The 23,151-nt window shown below is 34.2% G+C and overlaps 1 protein-coding gene across 6 annotated transcripts in view; it reads right to left on the reverse strand.

Moving 5' to 3' along the window:
- The window catches only part of ANKIB1 (ankyrin repeat and IBR domain containing 1), a 131,666-nt gene that overhangs the window by 53,975 nt on the left and 54,540 nt on the right, over positions 1-23,151 (reverse strand). For all 6 annotated transcript variants that reach the window (XM_074192829.1, XM_074192826.1, XM_074192828.1 and 3 more), the window contains 3 exons: positions 17,467-17,649; positions 11,174-11,291; positions 3,198-3,406 (listed from right to left, as the gene is read on the reverse strand). In XM_074192829.1, the coding sequence (XP_074048930.1) occupies positions 3,198-3,406; positions 11,174-11,291; positions 17,467-17,649 (510 nt within the window). The remainder of the gene's footprint in view (positions 1-3,197; positions 3,407-11,173; positions 11,292-17,466; positions 17,650-23,151) is intronic.

Genomic DNA, 23,151 nt, shown 5'->3' on the forward strand with positions numbered 1-23,151 from the left:
AAGTGAAGTGGAATTGAGGGAGAGGGTGCTGGGCTAAGTCACCAGCTCACTTTCTTCTCCTCTGGAGCCATCTAGGTCTAGTGACCAGATATGGATCAGGATGACTGGAGATGGACCTGGATATGAGGCAATTGGGGTTAAGAGACTTGCCCAAGATCACACAGCAACTAAGTGTCAAGTGACTGAGGCTGGATTTGAACTTCCATCCTCCTGACTCTAAGATCAATGAACTATCCACTACTCTATTGAGCTGTCCTGAATAAATAGATAATTGAATGAAGAACAGATATTTATTACTAAGTATCTACTGCAAGGGGCAGCGAGGTAGTGCAGTTGATAGAGCAAAAGATTTGGAGTCAGGAGGACCTGAGTTCAAATCTGACCTCAGACATTTAATAATTAGCTGTGTGACCTCTGGCAAGTCACTTAACCCCATTGCCTTGCAAATGAACAAACAAATTAATGAATGCATAAATGAATAAACAAATAAATACCTACTATATGTTAAGCCCTGTCCTAGGAAAGAAGAAATGCTTACACGACAGGAAGAACTGGATTTTATACTTGCTTTTGGCATTTAATGAATATCTTTTGACTGATCATTTAAATCCTCCCAGTTTCCTCAACTGTAAAAAACCTTCTTCAACACCTTTGGATCCTAATGATTTTATAACCAAATGCAAGGAGATGAAAGAGGGCAGAACTAGATCATGAAAAGGAGAACAGTTCATTCTGACTAGAACCTAGGGTACATAAGCAGGCACAGGATGAGATTATGCTTAGATAGTGAAAATAATAGGAAAAGAAGTATATGTTTGAGAGGAGCCTACAAATTTTGAGTGTCCAATAAGTTTGGCAGCTGAGTGAAAATTGGAAGAGATTGATTTAATAATCAGGCTAAGAAAGGTGAAGGCCAGAGTGACTGTGGTGGTAATTTGAAAGGAGGAGAAACAGAGATGTATAACAAGTAAACACCATGTTAGAAGAATTGACAGTTCTTAGAAACTGATTTGTTGTGTGAGTTGAACGAAAAACAAGCATTAAAGATGACCTTAAAAACCTGGAGTTTATGAGGCTGGTAGGATGATAGTACCTGCAAAATAAAATAAGTAAAGAGGAGGGAAAGATAATGAATTCCATTTTGGACATAGTGAGCTTAAGCAGCTAGATGACAAGAGAATGAGGGCTCATATAACACAGATCTATCAAGGGGAATAGTGTAAAGACAACAGAAACAAATTGAAGAAAAGGCTCTTTCATAATTCTTGTGGTGGAAAAGAGAAAAACAAAATAGTCATGACCAAGAAGAAAGTGTGAGACAGACAAGAGAACTGGAAGCTAAACAAAATCACTGAAGCCAGGGGTGGCTAGGTGGTACTAGTGGATAGAACATTGCCCCTGAAGGCAGGAGGATATGAGTTCAAAATTAATCTCAGATACTTGATAGCAAGTCACAACTCTAACTGCCTCAAAATAAAGTGATAAAGAAAAATTTTAATTATGGGGACAGCTAGGTGGTACAGTGGATAGGGCACTGGTCCTGGAATGGGGGGACCTGAGTCCAAATCCTGTCTCAGACACTTAATAATTACCTAGCTGTGTGACCTTGAGTAAGTCACTTAATCCCATTACCTTACAAAAATCCAAAAAGAAAAAAAAAGATAACTAAAGCCAGAAGGGAGTGGAGTTGTGGTAGATGGGAGGTGAATGTGGACATAACAAGAAGAGAGTGATCAATGGTCTCAAACATTGATGGAAGATTTTAAAAAGGATTATGGACTAAGAAAGGGTCACTGGTGCTGGGGGAAGATGATGGGGAAAGATTATGGTTGGATATAGCTACAGAATTACTACAAAGGAAGAAATTATATGAACCATGTATATACAGGATGCTGGTTTGAAAGGATGGCAATGCCAAAGGAAATTTTCTTTTTTGGAGGGGAGGTAAGGGAATACTTGAATATGCTTGAAAGGGGACTGTAAACAGGCAGTATAGAAATACTGAAGACAAGGGAGACTAATTGATGACACAAGAACCCAGAGAACCTGCTTAAGGCTGTACGGAAGGAAAAAGTCATATATATTTTCTCTTATTCAATTTCTATTATTTAATATTCATATATTTTCAATTATGTTGGATTGAGTCTAGATTGTGTTTGACCTTAAAGAAAAATAGATAAAAAGCCCCACAAACTGTTAAAAACTTATGATGAAATTTTAACTACTCTAAGTATAAGAAATACAGATTATCTAAAAAAAAAATTTCATTTATGTAAAAGAACCCCCTCTGACAGTCTGGTAGAAGCTAGAGTCTCCTACTTAGAATAACATTTTTTAATACATACAATACCCTATATGTTAATAGAGCTTCTTAATTAGAAGTTTATTTAATTCACTGTCTGCTTACTTTTTCATATCAGACAATACTGCTCATAACTTTCCCATGCTTCTATGTAATACAAAAGTAGCCATGAAGTCAGACATTTCCTTAGTAGAGACTCTATTGTCCTTCTTCTGTCTCCCCTGGTGCCTGGCACACACAGGAAGTCACTAGCCAACCAGTTTCTCTTCTTCTTGAGGCAATTAAAGTATGTTGAATAATCATAAGCACAATAAATCACAAATATAATAATAACAGAAACAGCTCTTATTTGTCTATCACTTGTCTTTCAGGCAATGCTAACTAAATATGTAACAAATACTATCCATAAGATCCCCAGCATAACCCTGGCAAGGAAATATCCCATGGTTCCCATTATCAGAGAGGTCAAGGGACTTGCTCAAGGATCCAGAATGAGAGTTTGGTGCCATATTTGAGCTGCAGGGTGAGGGTGCAGGGTTCTTGCAGCTTCTGTTATCCAGGTAGCATATTTTAATTTTTATTTATTTGTTTTGGTAACTCAGAATTATAGCATTTCAATTGTATACCATGTTTTGTTCATTATTATTTTACTGAATATTAATCAAAGGGGTCAATAGTTTAACTATATGCTATCTGGCTCAGGAATAAATTTCTCACCAATAATAAGTCCTTTTCCCGTCAAACATAATCTATTTCATAAATTCTGACATTATTTCCTGCTTGCTATGTTCACTGCCTACCAATTTTTTTAAAGAAAACATTAAACAAAAGGAAATCACAAACATTTAGAAACTGAAGTATAAGGCTAATAATCAGGTTCAAAATTAATACTCACCAAAGCTGTATCCAGGTCACCAGGAGATAAACTAATTTCATCTGGAGAAGTGACAGAAGAGCGAGTCGTTCTTGGAGTTCGAGGAGAAGGAAGTGTATCCCAGGCATTGTACCCACTTGGGGGTGGTGTTGGCATTTGAACACCTGAACGTTGGCAGCAGTTCTCTGGATTAGACATCCATGCTTCAAGTAATTTTTCCCTATCCCAGTCTTAGGCAAAAAGAAAAAGATGATACTCAGTAAAAATATCAACAATGCATTAATACCCTAATTTTCCAACATTCATTAGTTTCCTTTTCTATCATATAAGCTAATTAGGTATGAGGAGCAAACTCAGAGTGATTTTATTTTACATTTTTGTAATCAATAGTGATTTAGGATATTTTTTCATGACTATTATCAGCTCTAATTTTTTTGCTTTTAGACTGCCTGTTCCTTTGACCATTTATGAATTGGGGAATGACTTGCATTCCTAAAAATTTAACCCAGTTCTTCAGATATTTTAGTAAAGAGGCCTTTTATCGGAGACATCTGATGAAAAAAAAAAATTTTCCCTCAGCTTTTTGTTTTAATCCTAGTTGCTTTGGTTTTGTTTGTGCAAGAGATTTTTTTTAATATAATATAATCAATATTTTTTGCAATACTCCTTCATTTCATCCTAAATTCTTCCCTTGATCTGATAGGTCAACTACCTATTCATGTTCTTCTAATCTGCATATAGCATTACCCGTAGTATCCACATCATCTACCCACTTGGACCTTTTGCTCTTCCAGATGAATTCTATATTTTTTTTCTGCTTTATCAAATAATTTTTGGTAGTTTTAATTGGTATGGAACTTAGCAAATAGATTAAAAATAGTTTTCACTTTTTCATTATATTAGCATAGCCTACTAAAGAACAATTAGTATTTTTCCAAATATTTAGATCTCATTTTGTATGAATTAAACTCATATAGTTCCTAAGTTTGTCTTGGCAGAAAGATTCTCAATTTTATATTGTCATCTACTATTATTTAAAATGGAGTTTATCTTTTCCTGCTGAACTTCATTGGCAATATCTAGAAATGCTAATGATTTATGCAAGCTTATTTTATAAACTACAACTTGGCTAAAGTTGGCAAATTATTTCAACCTGTTTTAACTTGATTCTCTAAGGATATCATATCATTTGCAAAGAGTGATAGTTTTCTTGTAACTATAGCTTTGCTAGTGCTGAATAATGGTGTTGATAAACTTCACTGTTGATCTTATGCAGAAAGTTTCATGCCACCATAGATGCTTATTGATATTTTTAGATTACCATTGCTTATGTTAAGGAAAGTGTCATTTTATTTCAATGCTTGCTAGTATTTTGAATAGGAATGGGAGTTTTGTCAAAAAGCTTTGTCTGCATCTATTAAGATAATCACGTGATTTCTGTTGGGTTTTTTTTTATTAATGTCAATTATGCTGACACTTTTCCTAATAGTGATTCACTTCTAGACTTCTGGTATAAATTTTATCTCAGTGATATATTGTTTTAATTTACTAGGTAGTTTGCATCAATCTCCATTTTGGAACTTGTCTCTCCTTTTTTTTTGTTCTTTTTGCCTAAGGTATCAAAATTTCTGTCATAAAATGAATTTGTTAGGACTCCATTGCCTGTATTTTCCAAGTACTTTATATACTATTTAAAATTAATTGTTCTCTAAATGTTTGGTAGAGTACATATGTGCTATCATCTGGTCCTGGGATTTTTTTCTATTCATTCCCTATTTTATTGATGTAAGCATCTGGAGAAATTTGTAATGTATGTTTCCACAGCTCTTTACTAAATAATGTCTATTAGAGTATGATCGGAAGAGGGCACATTTAATATTTCTGCTTTTATGCAGCTGGTTGTAAAATTTCTATGCCCTAAAACATGATCAATTTTTATAGGTTGAGCTGCTGAGAAAAAGGTATATTCCTTTCCATTGCTTTTCAATTTTCTACAATGGTCTATTATCCCTAATTTTTCTAAAACTGAACAGAATTTCATTTCCTCAATTTATTTACTTTATTATTAGATTTATCTAACTTAAAAAGGGAAAGTTGAGGTCTCCTGACTAGTATGGTTTTATTGTCTATTTCCTCCTATCACTTACATTTTCTTTCTTCCTTTTTTTTCCTTTTTTTGGGTTTTTATGTAAGGCAATGGGGTTAAGTGGCTTGCCCAAGGCCACACAGCTAGGTTTATTAAGTGTCGACTCCAGAGCCGGTGCTCTATCCACTGTGCTACCTAGCTGTCTCTCACTTAAATTTTCTATTAAGAATTTGAATACTATATTATGTTTTGTATATTTAGTATTGATGTTATCTCACTGACTACCATGACTTTTTCCCTTCTTTAATCGATTTATTTTTGCTCTGTCTTTGTCTGAATTCATGACTGGTAATCAGCTCAAGTGAAACATAACAGATTCTGGACCAGTTCCTATCCTTTCTCTTATATGTATCTCTGCTTCAAAAGTGTTTCCTCTAAGCAACATATAGTAAGATTCTGACTATTAAAACATTCTGCTATCCATTTGTTTTACAGTTCTTTTCATTCAATTCCCCCCCTTTATCCATTCCTGTCTCCTTCCCTCCCTCTCTTCTCTTTTCATCCTCATGTTTTGTTTCTAATATTTCTTCCCTTCTGTAAGTCCTCCTCTTCCCCCTTCAACTGCCCCATAGGTTAAGACAGTTAAATCTGTTATACCTTCTTTGAGTCAATTCCAGTTAGAATAAAGGTCACATGTTGCCTAACCCACCCCCACCTTTCTCTTCACTGTAATAGCTCTTTTGCACTTTTATGGGAAATTTATCCATTCTACCTATTCCAGGAATCCTTTGTATTTGCCCTTTATTTTTTTATATCATCATCCCATCATTGTCAAATTACACTTCCTAACTTTCTGAATGGTAGTAGCTACAAGTATCATCTTCCCATAAAAGAACTCAAAAGTGATTTCTCTTTCCCTTTTACATTTTTTATGTCTGAGTCTGAATGAAAACTTTTGTTCAGCTCTGATTTTTTAAATCAAAAATGTATTAAAGTAGTATTTCAATATCCATTTTTCCCCATGAAAGACTATAGTCAGTTTCAGTGGGTAGGTGATTCTTGGTTGTAATCCTAGGTCCTTTGCTTTCCAGAATATCATAATCAAACCCCTCTAATCCTGTGCTGTTGAAGCTGCTAAATCTTGTGTTATTCTGACTCCACAATATTTGAACTGTTTCTTTCTGGCTGCTTGTGATATTTTCACTTTGGTAGGTCTCAAATTTTGCTATAATATTCCTGAGAATTTTCATTTTGGGATCTCTTTCAGGAGTTTCTGGGTGAATTCTTTCAATTTCTACTTTGCCCTCTGATTCTAGGATTTATCAGGGCAGTTTTCCTTGAATATTTTTTGAAATATGCTGTCTAGACCCTATTTAAATGTTTTTTTTTCTTCTTGGATCATGGCTTTCAAGTTGTCTAATATTTCTTAAATCGATTCTCTTCTATTTTCTTGTCAGTTGTTTTTCCAATGAGATACTTCACATTTTATTCTATTTTTTTTTTCATTCTTTATTAACTGTTTCTTTATGTCGCATAGTCATTAGCTTCAACTTGTAATGAGCTTTTGTCCTTTCCAGTTAACCAATTCTACTTTTTCAGAGTTGTTTTCTTCAGTGAGGTTTTGATCTTCTTTTCCATTTGGCCAACTCTACTAGGTGATACAATGGACCTGGAGTCAATGTGAGTTCAAATCTGGCCTTAGACACTCACTATGTATGTGAACCTAGAAAAGTCATTTAACTCTGCTTGGCCTCAGTTTCATCTGTAAAATAAGCTTTAGAAGGAAATGGCTAATGGCTAATCACTCTAGTATCTTTGCCAAGAAAAACCCAACTAAAGTCAGGAAGAATTAGACATGACTGAAAAATGACTATAAACAATAAAACTTTTTAATGAATTTTCTTTACTGAATTTTCATACATCTTTTGCCACTCTATTTCCTTCACCAAGTTGTAGATTTTTTATGATTCTCTTGCATAACTCTCATTTTTTCCCTTCTACCTCTCTTAGCTGATTTTTAATCTTTTTGGGTCTGACACCAATGTAGCTGTTTTGACATCACTGTCCTCTTCTGAGTTTATATTGTATGTGACCATAGCAACTTCCTGTGGTCAGGTTTTTTGTTTTTGCTTGTTTTCTCATCTATTTCTTGACTTTTAATTTTATGTTAAAATTGGACTGAGCTTCTAGGGTGACCAGGAAACTGTTCCAAAATTTGGGCTTTTCATGTAGCTGTTTTCAGAGCTAATTCTGGGAATTTTTAAATTTTTGGTTCTTCTACCGAAGTATGATTTAAGGAAAGGTGTGGTCCTGGCTATGTGAGCCCCTACAAACACTCTTTTCCACCTTAAACACGTGACTAGGATCTCCACTCCCCTATAATTGTACATTCTAATATGTTGCTCTTCATCCTGGGACTGTGACCTAAGAGATTTGTTGAGAGTGTGCATAATGGAGATGTATGTATGTATCAATTCAAGCCAACTAGCATTTATTAAGTTCTTACTGTGCCAGGCTTAGGAGGCAATGGTGATACAAAGTAAGGCAAAGGGCAGTTTCTATTCTTAAGTAGCTCACAGTCTGAATGGGAGAGACAATCTCAAAGGAAAGACAGTAAGATAAAAGAGAATCAGGAAAGGTTTCCCAGATAGAAAGTGGGTTTTTAGCAGATTTGAAGAAAACTAAGAGGTAGAGATAAGGGAAAGAATTCCAGGTATAGGAGATAATGATTGGGGTACTGGCAGTACTGGGAAATGGGGTATTGCACATAAGGAAAAACAAGAACATACCTCCCATATCACAGAATATGTGAGAAGTACAAAATTTGAAAGTCAAGGAGATCAGATCATATAAGCTGAGCCAGTATGGAAAGTCTATAAGCAAGGCCCATGCTTTTTGACACAAGCTGGAAGAGTGCCCCTGGTGGTCCATGAGCAGAATGCAACTTTAAAACCACAAATTAGGTTAAAAAATGAGAGAAAAAACAGAAAAAAGTCATGGCCATAGAAAGTTACTATGGCACCAAGGAAGATCACAACACCATCCCAGAAGAGGTGAATGGGAAAAGGCCTACATGTGAAGCCACCAGAGAGGAATATGAATTATTCTCAAGCCCAGAAAAGATTTTTTAAAATCAAGTAGCTTAATTGGGATTAAAAAATAAGAAATATTGGGGTAGCTAGGTAGCGCAGTGGATAGAGCACTGGCCCTGGCATCAGGAGTACCTGGGTTCAAATCCAGTCTCAGACACTTAATAATTACCTAGCTGTGTGCCTTGGGCAAGCTACTTAACCCCATTTGCCTTGCAAAAACCTAAAAAGAAAAAAAAAAAACACCCCCCTCCCCAAAAAAACCTATGAGAAGTATTCAAGAGAGTCAATGGCTTGCAGAAGGAAGCACAAAAACTGCCTAAAAAAACCCCAACCTCTTCAAAAACACAATTGGCCAAATGGAAAAAGAAAAATAGTTTTAGTGGCTAAAGGATAAAGGATCAATTAGAGTGAGAAGAGACACAAAAGCAGGCTATCTCACCCACAGCTATTGCATACTCTAGGGGTGAGATGGCTGCACCAAGGGAAAGCAGTTCCAGAGAAGAGAAGGACAAGTATATGAGTTATGTTTTGGACATATTCAGTTTAAGATGATCATTGAATATCCAATGCGTGATGTCTAAAAGGCAACTGGAGATCAGAAAAGAGACTGGGGCAGGTTATGTAGATTTGAGATTTGACACCATAAAGAGGGTAATTAAATTCATGGGGGGACAACTATGGTTAGAACAGTCAGATAGGAGGAAAACTAGGAGACAGGAGTGTCCTGAAAACATGCAGAGAAAAGACAATTAAGGAGAGTGATCAACTCTGTCAAAAAGAAGTCAAGAAGAAGGATTGAGAAAATACCATTGGATTTGACAACTAAGAGATCACTGGCTAACTTTAAAGAGAACAGCTTTGGTGACATAATAAAGTCAGAAACCATATTCTAAGGGGTTAAGAAGAGGGTGGGAGGAGAAAAGGGGAGGCACTTATCATAGATGGCCTTTGGAAGGAGTTTAGCTATAAAAACAGAAGAAAAATAGAAAAATTAGTAGGGATGGATAGATCAGGTGAAGACTTTGTTTCAGAATGGGAAGATACAAGCATTTTGTAGGCAGCAGGAAGAGAGCTAGCAGTCAGGGAAAAAATTAAAAATTAGGGAAAGAGTGGGGGGAATAACACTTATTCCCAATCTATAGTTACTCCAAGCTGTTGGAGGAAACAGGATGAAATGGGATGAAGTGAAAAAGTAGAAGGGTTAGTGTTTTGGTAAAGTGATTAGATCTGAAGCTTCTTGAGGGTAGAGATGCTCCCTCTTCCCAGTAGCCAGTATTAATAAACATAGAACAAATGAACAACGTTTGTTTAGTTCTAAAGAATTATTTATGGATCCTATTAATATATTAATATTTTATACATATATCATATATGATAAATAAAAATATATTTTATAGCAATCAATAATTTCCCAAAAGAAGCTAATATGATATCACATTGTTATATCCTCAAAAATGGTAATATTAAAAAGACTGTAATTAGACCTACAGTTTCATGTTGGTTCCAGAAAAGAATACTGTACTGTCAGAGGATATGAGTTGCTTTCAAGGATTGAGTTCATATTAGAAGTTAGAAATCTAAGACCTCATGCTGAAACCCTGTGGTTGCTTCAGTCCTCTGTAAGCCTTGGCCTGGCAAGATCCTGTGACACTTCACTAAAAGCTGGTTGTCCCTCAAGTTCAGCCTCTCACTTTTCTTGTGCTAGCCCCATTCTCTTCTGGCTCTGATCTCCATTCCTGGCCTCATTCCTATTTAACTGTAAGTTGATGGAGAAAAGCCATTGTCTTTTTTCTTGTACTTCTATCTCTAGAACTCAACACAGCCCTTGGCAAATAATTAATTCATATAAGCAATTGTCCCTTCATCCAAATGTCAATTCTGACATTTAGTATATAGATGGATGGACTTAGTGATTTAGCTTTCCTGGGTCTAAAATTCCTCACTGTTAAAACAAGGGCTGTACCCAGTAACTGGCAATATCTCTTCCAACTATAAATCTAAGATGCGAGTTTAGAATTAAAAAATTCTATTCTATCATCTTATTTCAGATACTAGTTGAACAATACTAGGAAAGTCATTTAGCCTCCCTGAAATTCAGGATTTTTTTTTAACCTGTTGAAATAAGATTGGAGGCGACTATTTAAAGTCATTTTAAGCTGTAAACTTCATTATGCTGTGATGGAGAGTTGAAGGTAAAGACACAAGAGAGCTAAGTTCAAATCCCATCTATAGTTTCCAGCTGTGTTTCCATGGGAAAGTCACCTACTTTTCAATTCTATTTCTTCCTACAGTCTTTACTTCATAGGATAACTGTAAGGTTCAAATGAAATAATGTCCATAAAAATTTTTTAAAGAATTAAATCTTAAAGAACTAAATAAATTCCATGATTATGATTTAGTGATAGAAAATAACTCACATAAAATAAAATGAACACCATTGTAACCATTTTCTTTAAAAATTTTAATCAACTATGGCCATATGTCATCAACATTTTCTCATTGGAAGGCAATGCCAAAAAAATGGAGGACCAGGCTCTGGAAACTATTTTCTAAACTGTGCTTAAACCAAACTCTGCAAAAATGTGGCATTGTAAACAACAAGAAAGCAGATTACAAACTACAAAATTCTCAATATACTTCCCCCCTTTCCCTCATTTTTCTGTTTCCTTCATTTAAATTTATAACATAACCAATGCTTGCTGATTTTTTATTATCTAAAACTTGACATGCTGTGGGTAGACATAAAAAATATACATACATTATCTTTACTCTTGCCTATATATAAATCATCTGAAAGCTTCTATGTTTTCTGTCATTACCATGAGCTCTGAGTAAAGCCTCAGCAGTGAACAATGGGGCCTGAAGCATGTCAGCAGACTCTACTATCAGCATATCTTTCAGTCTTCGAAGATCTTGTGGTCTTAATCCTTCATATGGCTGTGAATAGAACAGAATTAAAGGTAAGTTAGATGCTGACTATTTGAAAATTTTAAAACTTTACTATTTATTAAAACTTTACTATTATTTTGCATTGATATTGTGAAGTATAAGAGGCAGCATGTGGTGGTAGAAAGAGAACAGGTTTATGAGGCAAATCAATGTATTTCAAGTCCTTCAGAAATATACCCTTATTATTATAATATGACTTTTAAGCATCGCAAAGAAAAACATGAGAAAGGTAAATAAATATAACTATCAAATAAAGAATAATGAAATTATCACATCTCTAGGAAACTATTATGAAAGAAACTTTAAAAAAAGCAATTAACAAGGAGAAATGGTTAAGATTTCTTTCACAAGGGGTTTAAATTAAAAGCAGAATTTAAAAAAATAAAAAGAAAGTTGAGTAACAGGCTTGAAATACCATAGACTAAACTCTAATACTCTCATAGGTGTTTCAATATATTTTGTGAGATTAAGTTGCAGATTAGGGGAGAGAGTGAATCAAAAGGAAGAGGTAAAAAGCAAATGCAGAAGTACATAAATCAAGTCCAAGAGTGAATAAAGGAAGATAATTCCTGTGGTCCTCAGAAAAAAAAAAAGTGAGGTTATAGGAGAATAAAATGACAAAGAGAAGAACTGAAGATGGGGAAGAGACAAGATCTTGAATCTATGGAGAGAGGTGGTCCCACTAAAGAACATTTCCAAGATTGAGATATGTTCTATAAAGGGATATAAAAAACTTACAATGTACCCATTAATCTGAAAGGAGTTGATAGAGAGAGAGAGATGACTTTGTTTTTGTGAATACTACCCCTACACAGAATAGGAGCTGTAGTTCCTATGGAGAAACTGTAATGCAGAATGATGGAAGGGCATGAAGCCACGAGAAAGAAATGATCATGGGAGAGGCACGATGCAGAAGCAGACTGTTTAATTTGGGATTAAGAGGCAAAATAGGAAAAAAGGGGTAGAGGGTAAAAAATAAAAAAGGGGCAACATAATGATTGATGAGAAGGAAAATATTTTTGGTACTGTTTAAGTAGTGGTGATGGAAGCAATATTAGAAGTTGTAGTCATAGTACACTTATATGAGTTTTAACCTTTTCAAGGTGCTTACATTTTCTCATTTAGTCCTTCCAATAATTATTTTAGCTAAGAACAAGATTTAAACTGAAATAATTCAGTTCAGCAAAGAGGAGAGCCAAAAAGGGAATGATCCACTCCTCTTAAATTCCTCTGAAAATTACACATTATATAGGACTCAAACAAAGGAAGAAGCAAATAAAAGCTCTGATGGCCAATAAGGGAGTCATCTTCAGAGAGAGAGAGAGATAACTGAATTTAGAAGAGATAATGAATGAGCTCATGAAAAGAATACACACACACACACACACACACACACATACATATACACACACACACACACACACACACACACACGCATGTGCGCAGAGAAAAGAGGCCCTTCTTGAAGTATACACACACACACAGTTAGGGATGTGGATTATAATCCAGCAAAGGAGTGCTAGGAGTCTCTTACTGAGATAGGTAGGAGAACTAGGAAAGAACATCAAGAAGATCCAGGAAAGGGGAAAAAAACCTATCTACATCTGTAGTGTAAAACACTGTAGAGAGGATAAAGAAATAATTAAAGCTCACTGGAAGGAGTAATTAAGTTATTATTGGTAATGATCATGTTCATTAAATTGTTAATTAAAAAAATTTTTTTGAAGAAAGAAATCACTGATAATCTGAAAGAGTTTAAGGACCTACATAGTGAAGCCAAAATTCAGGGTTTGATTATTGTGTAAATTAGTAAGCAGAAGGTTTTTCTATGAGTTTGACTGTGAAAGAGAAGAAATATTTAGGGTGATAACTGAGGGGACAGGATCAAATGAAATATTTTTTGTTTTTTTTTTTAATAATGGGAAAAGAGTAAAAAAACAAAGGAGATGAGGAAAGGGAAATCAATAAATAAATAGCTGCTATATGCTAGACACTGCATTAAACTCTGGGGACACAAAAAAGAAGTCAAAGATCATCTGTCTTCAAGGAATTTATAATCTAATAGGGGAGGCAGCATGTAAAGACATATATATGTATTTATATATATACAAAATAGTTATACACAGAAAAAATAGGAAAGGCACTAGAATTAAGAGAAAATGGGAAAGGTTTACAGATTTTAGTTGAGACTTCCAAGAAAATCAGAAGTCAACAGTTAGAGGAGAGGGAGAACATTCCAGGCATGGGACATTGTCAGAGAAAATGCCAAGGTTGATGACACCAAAGGTTAAGAGGGGATCTGTTAATAAGGGTTTTTGAACACTAACTAGCATTTCAGATTTTCCCCTGGAGTTTATTGAGTAGTGATGGTGACAGGCTCACATTTAGCAGCTGAATGGAGGTTCTTGAGGGAGAAGGAATCACCAGAATGTGGTAAAATAGAGTCAGAGGACAGAAAAAGGTATATTCAAGAGATCTACCAGGATAACTCCAAGTTTGGGAGCCTGAGGAAATGGGTGGTCAATGTTGCCCTCCACAGTAATAGGGAAAGGGTGGGTGGGTAGGTGGCAGGAAGAAGAAAGGAAAAAAATTTAGGGGGAAGATAATGATTTCTGTTTGGAAATATGTCACTGCATATCCAGTTTGAGATGTCTGAAAACCAGTGTGACTGTTGGAATCACTCATCATGAACTAGACAACAACTGGGGCCAAATCAATTGAACTCCCGGATCTTCAAATTTCTCGTGTGCAAAATGGTAATAATAATAATAATAATAATAATAATAATAATAATAATAATAATAATAATACCAATCACATGCTCTATATAAAGATTAGTTATCACAATCTTTCTCCCCACTCTGGTTACCACCAAGAGTGATCTAAATCTTAGAAAACAAACGTTCCCAAGTTCAGTAAATGCTTGCTGATTAAAATACATGTGTATGTATGTATGTATGTATATATATATATATATATATGCATGCATATATCAGTATTTAAAGACTGATGATTTCAATTATGATGAACAACACTGCTTCCACCAAGAAAGTTACTTTCAAATGTGGTTTTCTTTTATTCAATTAATATAAAGAGGGAAAAAAATTCATCACCCAGTGACCACTAGGGTGGCTGCTAGGTCAGAAAGTGGATAGAGGGTCAGGAATGGAGGGAAAAAGCACATTCTAGGAACTTCACTCTCTTCTGATTTATCTCCATTTTACAAAGTGAGCCAAGTGAGGCAAACAGATTCTTGCTCTGAGTCACATAGCTAGGAAGCATCTGAGGACAGATTTGAATTCAGGTCTTCTGGACATTTGATTTAGTACTATTCACTGTGTCACCTATCAGAATCCAGTAATGTGTTGCTTAAAAGAAATACACTTTAAAATATAAAAACTGGGGGTATCTGTATTCAGAGAAAGAATTGTGGAGTTTATACAAAGACCAAAGACCTCTAATTTTTAAAAAAGTTCTCTGATTATGTAATTTTGCTCTCTCTTATACTTTATTTTTTCCTTAAGGATATGATTTCTCTTAAAACATTCAATTTGGATCAATGTAAGGCATGGAAACAATGTAAAGATTATCAGAATGCTCTCTGTGGGGGTGGGGGAGGGAAGTGAGATAGGGGGAAAATTGTAAAATTCAAAAATAAATAAATTAAAATATCAAAAAACAAAACAAAACCCCAAACAAAAAACCCAAAAGGCTTCACAAAAACTGACAAGAATTGGGGCAGCTAGGTGGCACAGTGGATAAAGCACTGGCCCTGGAGTCAGGAGTACCTGAGTTCAAATCCAGTCTCAGACACTTAATAATTACCTAGCTGTGTGGCCTTGGGCAAACCACTTAACCCCATTTGCCTTGCAAAAATCTAAAATAAAAAAATAAAAAAAAAAACCTGACAAGAGTCAAAATGTGAGAATGAACTTAAACTTCAACTGAGTTAAAAAATATCAGGGTCCACAAATCATGATTTCAGATAAGGTCATAATACAGATAAAAGATAAAGAGATGAATACCTGATGATAACTGAAAGGTTATTTGCTCAGCTTTATATGGCACCTTTTACAAAAACTGACCATATTTAAAGAAAAAAGTATAGAAAAATAGATACTAAACACATCAAATATATACCCCCAAATAAGAATTATATTCAATCAAGTGGTCTAAAAGTAACTTACATAATTCTAAAAAATAAACAATAGAAAATTTCAGCAAAATGACAAAAGATGAAGATAAAATTTTTTTTGACAACCCTGATATATTAAAAACTATAGGAATAAATGGATTATTTCTTAACATGGCAAACAGTATCTATTTAAAACCAAGAAGTAACATTTCTGTAATAGAGAAATGCAAGATGTTTCCAATAAAAATCAGAAGTAAAGTGTAAATATTAGTACTTCAAGGGCAGTAAAAACTAATATAATAAAACTGAAAATTCTTCCTAAACCAATATGTTTATTCAATGCCATCCCAATTAAGTTACCAAAAGTTATTTTATTGGAATAAAAAAAATGATAAAATTTATTTAGAAAAACAAAAGATCAGAATAGCAAAAAGAATTAATGAAGAAAAAAATGTGAAGGAAGGAGATTTAACACAGTACCAGATCTTAAACTATTACACAGGCTACTTCTAAGAAATAAAAAGATAGACCAGTGAAACAGAATAGACATATGATATTTAGTGATAAATGATTATAGTAATCATGTGTTTGACAAATATAAATATTTAAGCTTATTTACCATCAAACTTATGGACAGGCAAGGAATTCATGAATAAAAAAGAGACAGCATTGTCAGGTGTAAAACAAAAGATTTTCATTGCATTAAATTAAAAACGTTTTGAACAAATAAAGCCAATATGATCAAGACTAAAATAATTTTTTAATAGCAGACTAGCAGAAATTTTTTATAGATGATCTCTCAGATAAAAGTCTCATATTTTAAATATATATATATATATATATATATAGAGAGAGAGAGAGAGAGCACTCTGTCAGATTTTAAGAATGAATCATTCCTTAAATGGCATAATCTTAGGATATGAACAGTTTTTTTTGCTTTTGTTTTTAAAAGGTTTTTGTTGCTGAACAAGTAGTTTTTCATTGAAGAAATTAAAATTATATGAAGTCATTTGAAAAAATACTCTAAATCATTATTGATTGGAGAAATGAAAATTAAAACAACTTTGTAGTAAGTATCTTACACCTATCAGATTGGCTAGAATGACAGAAGGGAAAAATGACAAATGTAGTAGAAAGTGAAAAAATTTAAACATTAATATACTGTTGTTGGAATAGTAAACAAAATTATTTTGGAAAGCAATCTGGAATTATACCCAAAGAGTTATAAAATTGTGTCTATCCTCTGACCAACGATACCACTTATTGGTACTGTTTCCCAATGTGATCAGGGAAAAAAATGACTAAGTGGATAACTTAACATAAATAAAAATATTTACAGCAGCTCTGTGGTGGGAAAGAATTAGACACTGTGGATGCCCATCAATTGGGAAATGATTAAATAGGTTATTGTATACGATTGTGATGGAATACTACTAATGCTATAAGAAATGATAAGCAGGTGTATTTTCAAAACACATGGAAACACTTGCATGAAATAATAAAGAATGAAAATAAGTACCAAGATACTATTGAAATTGTATACAATAATAGCTATACTGTTTAAATATTAACCATCAATTTGATTGCTATTCTGAGTATATTATCTACTGTGTGCATGCATGCATGCACACACACACATAACTACATCAGTGGTCTTTTTAGTGTGTGATAGGGAAGAAGGAAAGGAGACAGTTCTAAACTTAAATGTAACCGAAATATTTTTTTGAAAGATAAAAGGATTTCCACTGACACAATCATGATCTTTTTTTAAAAGGTTTTTTGCAAGGCAAATGGGGTTAAGTGGCTTGCCCAAGGCCACACAGCTAGGTAATTATTAAGTGTCTGAGGCCAGATTTGAACCCAGGTACTCCTGACTCCAAGGCCGGTGCTTTATTCACTACGCCACCTAGCTGCCCCTGACACAATCATGATCTGACACAGTTCTAGAAATGCTGGACTAGAGAATAACATCTTGTTAAAAAGGAACAAAATTATCACTCTTTGTATGATGCATTATTTAGAAATCACCTCTCTTTTGTCCAAAGCAGCATATTCAGCTTCTATGTCTTCAGCATCTGGATCTCGGGAGAAAACCATCTGAGATTCAAGATTGAGGGCTAGGTCTTTGTGGTGTTGCTTCTCAGCACAATCACAGGGAGTATCTTTATTTTCATTCTCAGCAAACAAGTCTCCACCATGTTTTACTAAAAGCTTAAAAAAATAGTAAGACCAATTAATTACATACTTTAAGTGAAGGTAAAAACAATACAAATGATATTCAAACAGTCGTTTAAAAAGGTCTGATAAATCAACCTCTTAAGTGTTTATTATGTAAGTAATCATACACATTATGCAGACAAACTAACAGTTAAAAACAATTTCCAACATCATGAACATAGTTGAGCCCAAAATAAATGGTATAAAAGAGCCATCCAAGAAGCTTCCATAGGAAACCCACTGCATATACTTTATCTTTTTTCTCATTCGATGTGTTAATTAAGTGTAGCTTCTAGGGACAGTTGAGTGGTTCAGTGAATAAAGTCTGGAAAAACTGAGCTCAAGTCTACCTTCAGTCACTATCTGTGTGATGCTGGGCAAGTCACATCACCCTGTTTGCCTTCAGTTTCCTCATCTGTAAAATGAGCCGGAGAAGGAAATGGCAAACTACTCCAGCATCTTTTCCATGAAGACATGACTGAAATGACTTTTGGGAGTTGGGGAAGAACCTGTCTCCACCCCCCCCCCATAGTCTAGTCTAGTTTATTGGTACAGATATGTCTTGTCTCACCTCCCTCTTCCTACCCATGAAATCAACCTTCAGGCCCTAGCAATTGGCTTCTTTCCTCAGGGGTTAATCCCTTCACATACTGTATACAAGTATACTGGATAGATAAACTTGTATGTGATATATGACATAAAATCTGCAGATGCCAATTAACATTAAAATACCCAAGGTATGGGGAAGGAGTGAGAACTGGAGGTCTAATTTTACTAAACTGACAAATTAGAGTTGCTCTAATACAGGTCTTTTGAAAGTACAGCATTAACAAATAGTTGTAGTGTTTGAAAGATCCTGTCAAATAATAGAGATAGCTTCTATGAGACTGTAAGAATTTAGCTGCACACTGGCCCAGTAAAGCTGCAATGATCATTGGATTTTCCCCTAAGTATTTGGAAATTTTTTTGTAATCAGCTTGGTTTACTGCTTAAGCTGCAGGGACCTGCTTGTAGGAGATTCCTTGGCAGGACTAGGATCATTTGGGTAATTCACTACATTTCTGATATTAAAAGTAATGATAGCTTAATGCTCAAATGCTAAAAGCACTGGTTTGGACCTGGAAATGTCAGGTCAGCTCAGTCTCTTCACAAGTTCTCAATAGGCCTTCTTCAACAGCCCAGTCTCTTTTGGGTCACCTGGGTATTGGTTTGCAGGACCTGTCTCACAAGAATTCTTGTGAGCCTCACAGGTTCAGACTAGTACATGGGATTCTTGTAAGCCTCACAGGTTCAGACTAGTACATGTCTGTCCACTTCATGGTATTAAGAATACAAAATTTCTAATTTAAATTACAATGATCTAAAAGAGATAATGACTTCTTATTACAATGATTTCTGTTATTTTACCACCACAGTCCTTGAAAGTTAAGAATAAAGGCGACATCACCAAAGCACAGTTACTTATACAAAGTAGATACTTAGAAAATTATACAAGTTTAGAACAAATTTATAGTCTATAACCCTATGTCTGCTTTATTTTTATTTCACTCATGACAGAGAATAATTTTTATTAAATTGGAAATTTTGAAGCCTAAAGAACAAAATAAAAAAATAAACATCTAGTTTTAGAGAAAAAATGAGTATCACAAGTTATTAAAGGGAAAGAGGAAGAAAAACAATGTATTTACTCTAGCATTTTTTTCCCCATCCTATCGTACTTCTGTCTCAATCTGAGTACACTTAAGTTAAAAAAATATATATTTAAAAAAAGTTTATCTTGCCGGTTGTGGTAGTTCATGCCTAACACAAGTAAATGGGAGGCTGAGGCTGGTGATCTTGAGGTCAAAGGCAATCTTAGCTATATAAGGCTAAGCTAACTTGCTAGGCATACAATGTGTTATCACTAATATTAATGGAAAGCCCCAGTGAACAATCAGGTGACTAAGAAGGACTGAATTGGTCCAAGTCAGAAGGAGAGCAGATCAAAGTTTCTGAGCTTTGCCTTCGGTTTCCTGAAGCCCAGAAGTTGCCTTGCCCCTATACTGACAGCCTGGAAGAGATAGGGAAACAGTTTTTAAAAAACAAAAAGATGAATTTCAAAAAAAAAAGGTAAAATAATGATAAAAAGAAAAAAAAAGTGTTCTTTGCCATATTCTCTCCTGTTTAGAAATCAGAAAGAGGTGAAAATGTGCCCCTGATGTATTAAGCAGCTGCACTTCACATTTTATTAATCCATTTTCTTTTTTATCTTATTTTTATCAGTGTTCATCATCTTTATGTCATCATCACATATATGAATATTACCTTCCCTACACAATGAACTTTTTTGTAATAAATTAAGAAGAGGAAAAAAGTAACTGGACAAAATCAACTAATATATTCATTCATAGTATTACAGAGGAAATGCAACATCCCATACCCATAGTTTTCCATTTTTGCCAAGAGGGAAGGAAAACTCAAGTTTTAACAACTTTCTAAAAGCAAAACTTGGTCATTATAACTACTTAATATTTGATGTCAGTTTTCAATTTATTCATTCCATTTATATCATTGTAGTTAGGTATATAGTTTTCCTGATTCTGATTATTTAATACTGCATCCATCAGCTCATACATTCCCCTGCTACTGAATTCTTCACTTTGTTACAGAACAGTAATATTGTCATTCATGTAGCAAAGTTTAGACAATCCCAAATTATAAAGCTTTACTAGCTTAAAACTGTTCTAGGACTTTTGAGAAACTTGTACTTCAATGGATATCACCCTAATAATGTAGGCACTCTTTGAAATAGTACAAACCAAACCCAACTTCTCACCAAATAGAATTCTTTTCTACCACCTCTACAGAAAATCCACATGCTGTAAGATTCATCTCTTTCTAAGTATTTTTAATATTCTGAATCAACTGCTTCCCCTGGCTTTGTCTTCTTTAATGCAACTTTTATTCCCTCAGAGAGCACAAGGTACTAAAAGCGCTTAAAAAACATAAATACGGTTCTGTAAACTGTGATAAAAATAAAAGTTATGGAAGTCCTGGAAAATGTTAACCTTTCTAGTCAATGTCTGTCAGTTTTGCCCCAAAAATAGTCTTAGATGGTTTGATTTTGCAAGTTGCTTTTAGATTTGTTTTCCTCTCACCATTTTTCAGTGTTTTGAAGGTAATCAGAGTTCAGGTTACTTCCACCACTGTTCTGTTATACCTTGAAAATTGTACTCTAAACCTTTGTTGATCTAGGCTACTTTTTGTGCTTGGAGAAAAAAAAAGACTTTGTAAAGTCTTTGTAAACTTAAGACTTTGACTTTTTGTCGGAGCTATAGTGATTTAACAGTCCATAGCTTTTTTCTCAATCTAGTTTCTAGATTTCCATTTTCACCATCAATAAATACTTTGATTACATATGGATAAAGTTAGTGAAATTATCTATAATGTGTTCATCATATTTTGCTCTTTTTTCTTAGTATTTATTGTGACCACTGCTCTTACAAGATGATATTTTGGTTGCATACAAGTTTGATTTTCAAATGACTCCTACATATTACCTCTCTAAGATGTCAATTTAATTTTTTTTTTGTGATATTCTTTATTGAGTGCTTGCCATGTTAGGTGGGATTAAATCAGCAGAGCAAAAAGCAGAAACAATTTTAAGTTAGCAACTAGGAAAAAGGAGGATTCTTATATTATGTGAGGATGACAATATAGTCAGTATTGATTTGTGAATATCTCATCTCACAATTCATCTCCCTATCCGTAGTCTGGCCATATCTTTTGAGTTCCCAACTCTAATTCAATCTGACAAAGAAAACAGATAATGAACAGACCATTGTACAAACTATTTAGACCTTCCTCCTTTGATTTACAGATATCTAATGCCCAACTTAAGACTTTTAAAGGAAAGGTGACCCTAAAAGTGTCACTTTTTAATCCTATCAAATTATATTCATTTTAATCTTTCCTTCACATACACTCAGTGACATAATGAAACTTTCACAAATGAAAAGCTGTTAATTCTTTGATTCTTTCTTGCCCTGTGCAAAGCATTGCAGTATATACATTCTTTTTATCCTACCATGTTGCATATATACCTATAACTCATGCATTAGAAGATATCTGATACCGAAATATTTTATTTGTATGGCTCAAAATAAGAATTATAGGAGAGCGAGATTTAGATAGAATTTTAAGGTTTTACAAAGTATATTTACCTCTTATTTAAGTCTTATAACATCCCTGTGAGAAAAGTATGAGCATCATTTTAAAGATGAGGAAACTGAGGCATAGGAATGTTGAATTACTTGACTGAAGTTAAGAGATAGTGAACAGAGCTAGGATTGGTTCCTAGGTTTTGCATTCTGCCTCCCTTTTAAATCAAAATAAATAAAATTTTCACTGAAGTTTCAAACCTTCATATTCAGTGACTTAATATTTTCATAGGTAAAGACCAAAAAAAGGAATAACAAAGAGAAGTTGCCTAAATAAAAATAAACAAATGATATGACCAGCCCCGACAGAACTCATTGGTCTGAAATGATCTCTGTGAAAAATAGTCAAAAGGTAGGGAATTTATAAGGTCCAACAACAAAAGTATTTAACATGTAACCAAAGATGTTCTCAGAAGATAACAGAATTGAAAAGTAGTCTCTTTTGAAAAGTAGTCTCTTAAGTCTGCTACTTGTGTAACTCTATCTTGAGACATGATATACTTGTAGACAAAAAAACCATACAGGAAGATGGGAAAGGAGAGGCACTATATGCTTTTGTGCTACATTATCACACTGAGTTTCTTGAAGAGTTTCCATAGAATCACACCCATATACATAGTATACTGATTTTTGAAACATAAATGAATATGATGAAGTATGTTATGAGGAATATATTAAAAGATTTTTAAAAGGTCAATTATTACTAATTTAAGCAGAAATTATTTTAAAATTTTACTTTAAAGAAAATATCTTGTTCTTTATAATCACTGACCATGGGTAAAAGAATTCATATGCCCTGTGAGATGAAAGTTATCACACATCTTTGCATGATTAATGATCTCATTTCATGTGGCAATTCTTATCACCAATACACCCCCCTCCATGTTGTGTCATTCTGGGCATTTTTTAATCTATATTGTTCCATAAAATTCCCAAAGAAATACTTCCTAAGTAGGGATAGTGAGGGAAGAGAAGTAAAGTTTCTCTGATAACCAATCTTTGCTAGAGGTTCAGCCTACCTACTTTCCTTGCCATATATGTTGGCTTTAATGCTAAATCTTGGGTATTTCATTGTTGATAATGTGTTGCACTATACAGCACAATGTTACCCTCTGGATTAGTGTGTTATCAGTGGAGAAAGGGGGTAAGTGACTAAAAAAATCTTAGAGATAAAAAAAAAATTATAAAGGTCATTTTAGTACAACCCCTTGCTAAAAGATGAATCCTTTCAGTTATTTCAGAGGCTACAGAGGCATTAGTCTCTCCTGCTTATTTGCCAACCCCAGCTGCAATATTC

Source organism: Macrotis lagotis, chromosome 7 (genome assembly GCF_037893015.1).
Source record: "Macrotis lagotis isolate mMagLag1 chromosome 7, bilby.v1.9.chrom.fasta, whole genome shotgun sequence".
Taxonomy (NCBI): Eukaryota; Metazoa; Chordata; class Mammalia; order Peramelemorphia; family Peramelidae; genus Macrotis; species Macrotis lagotis.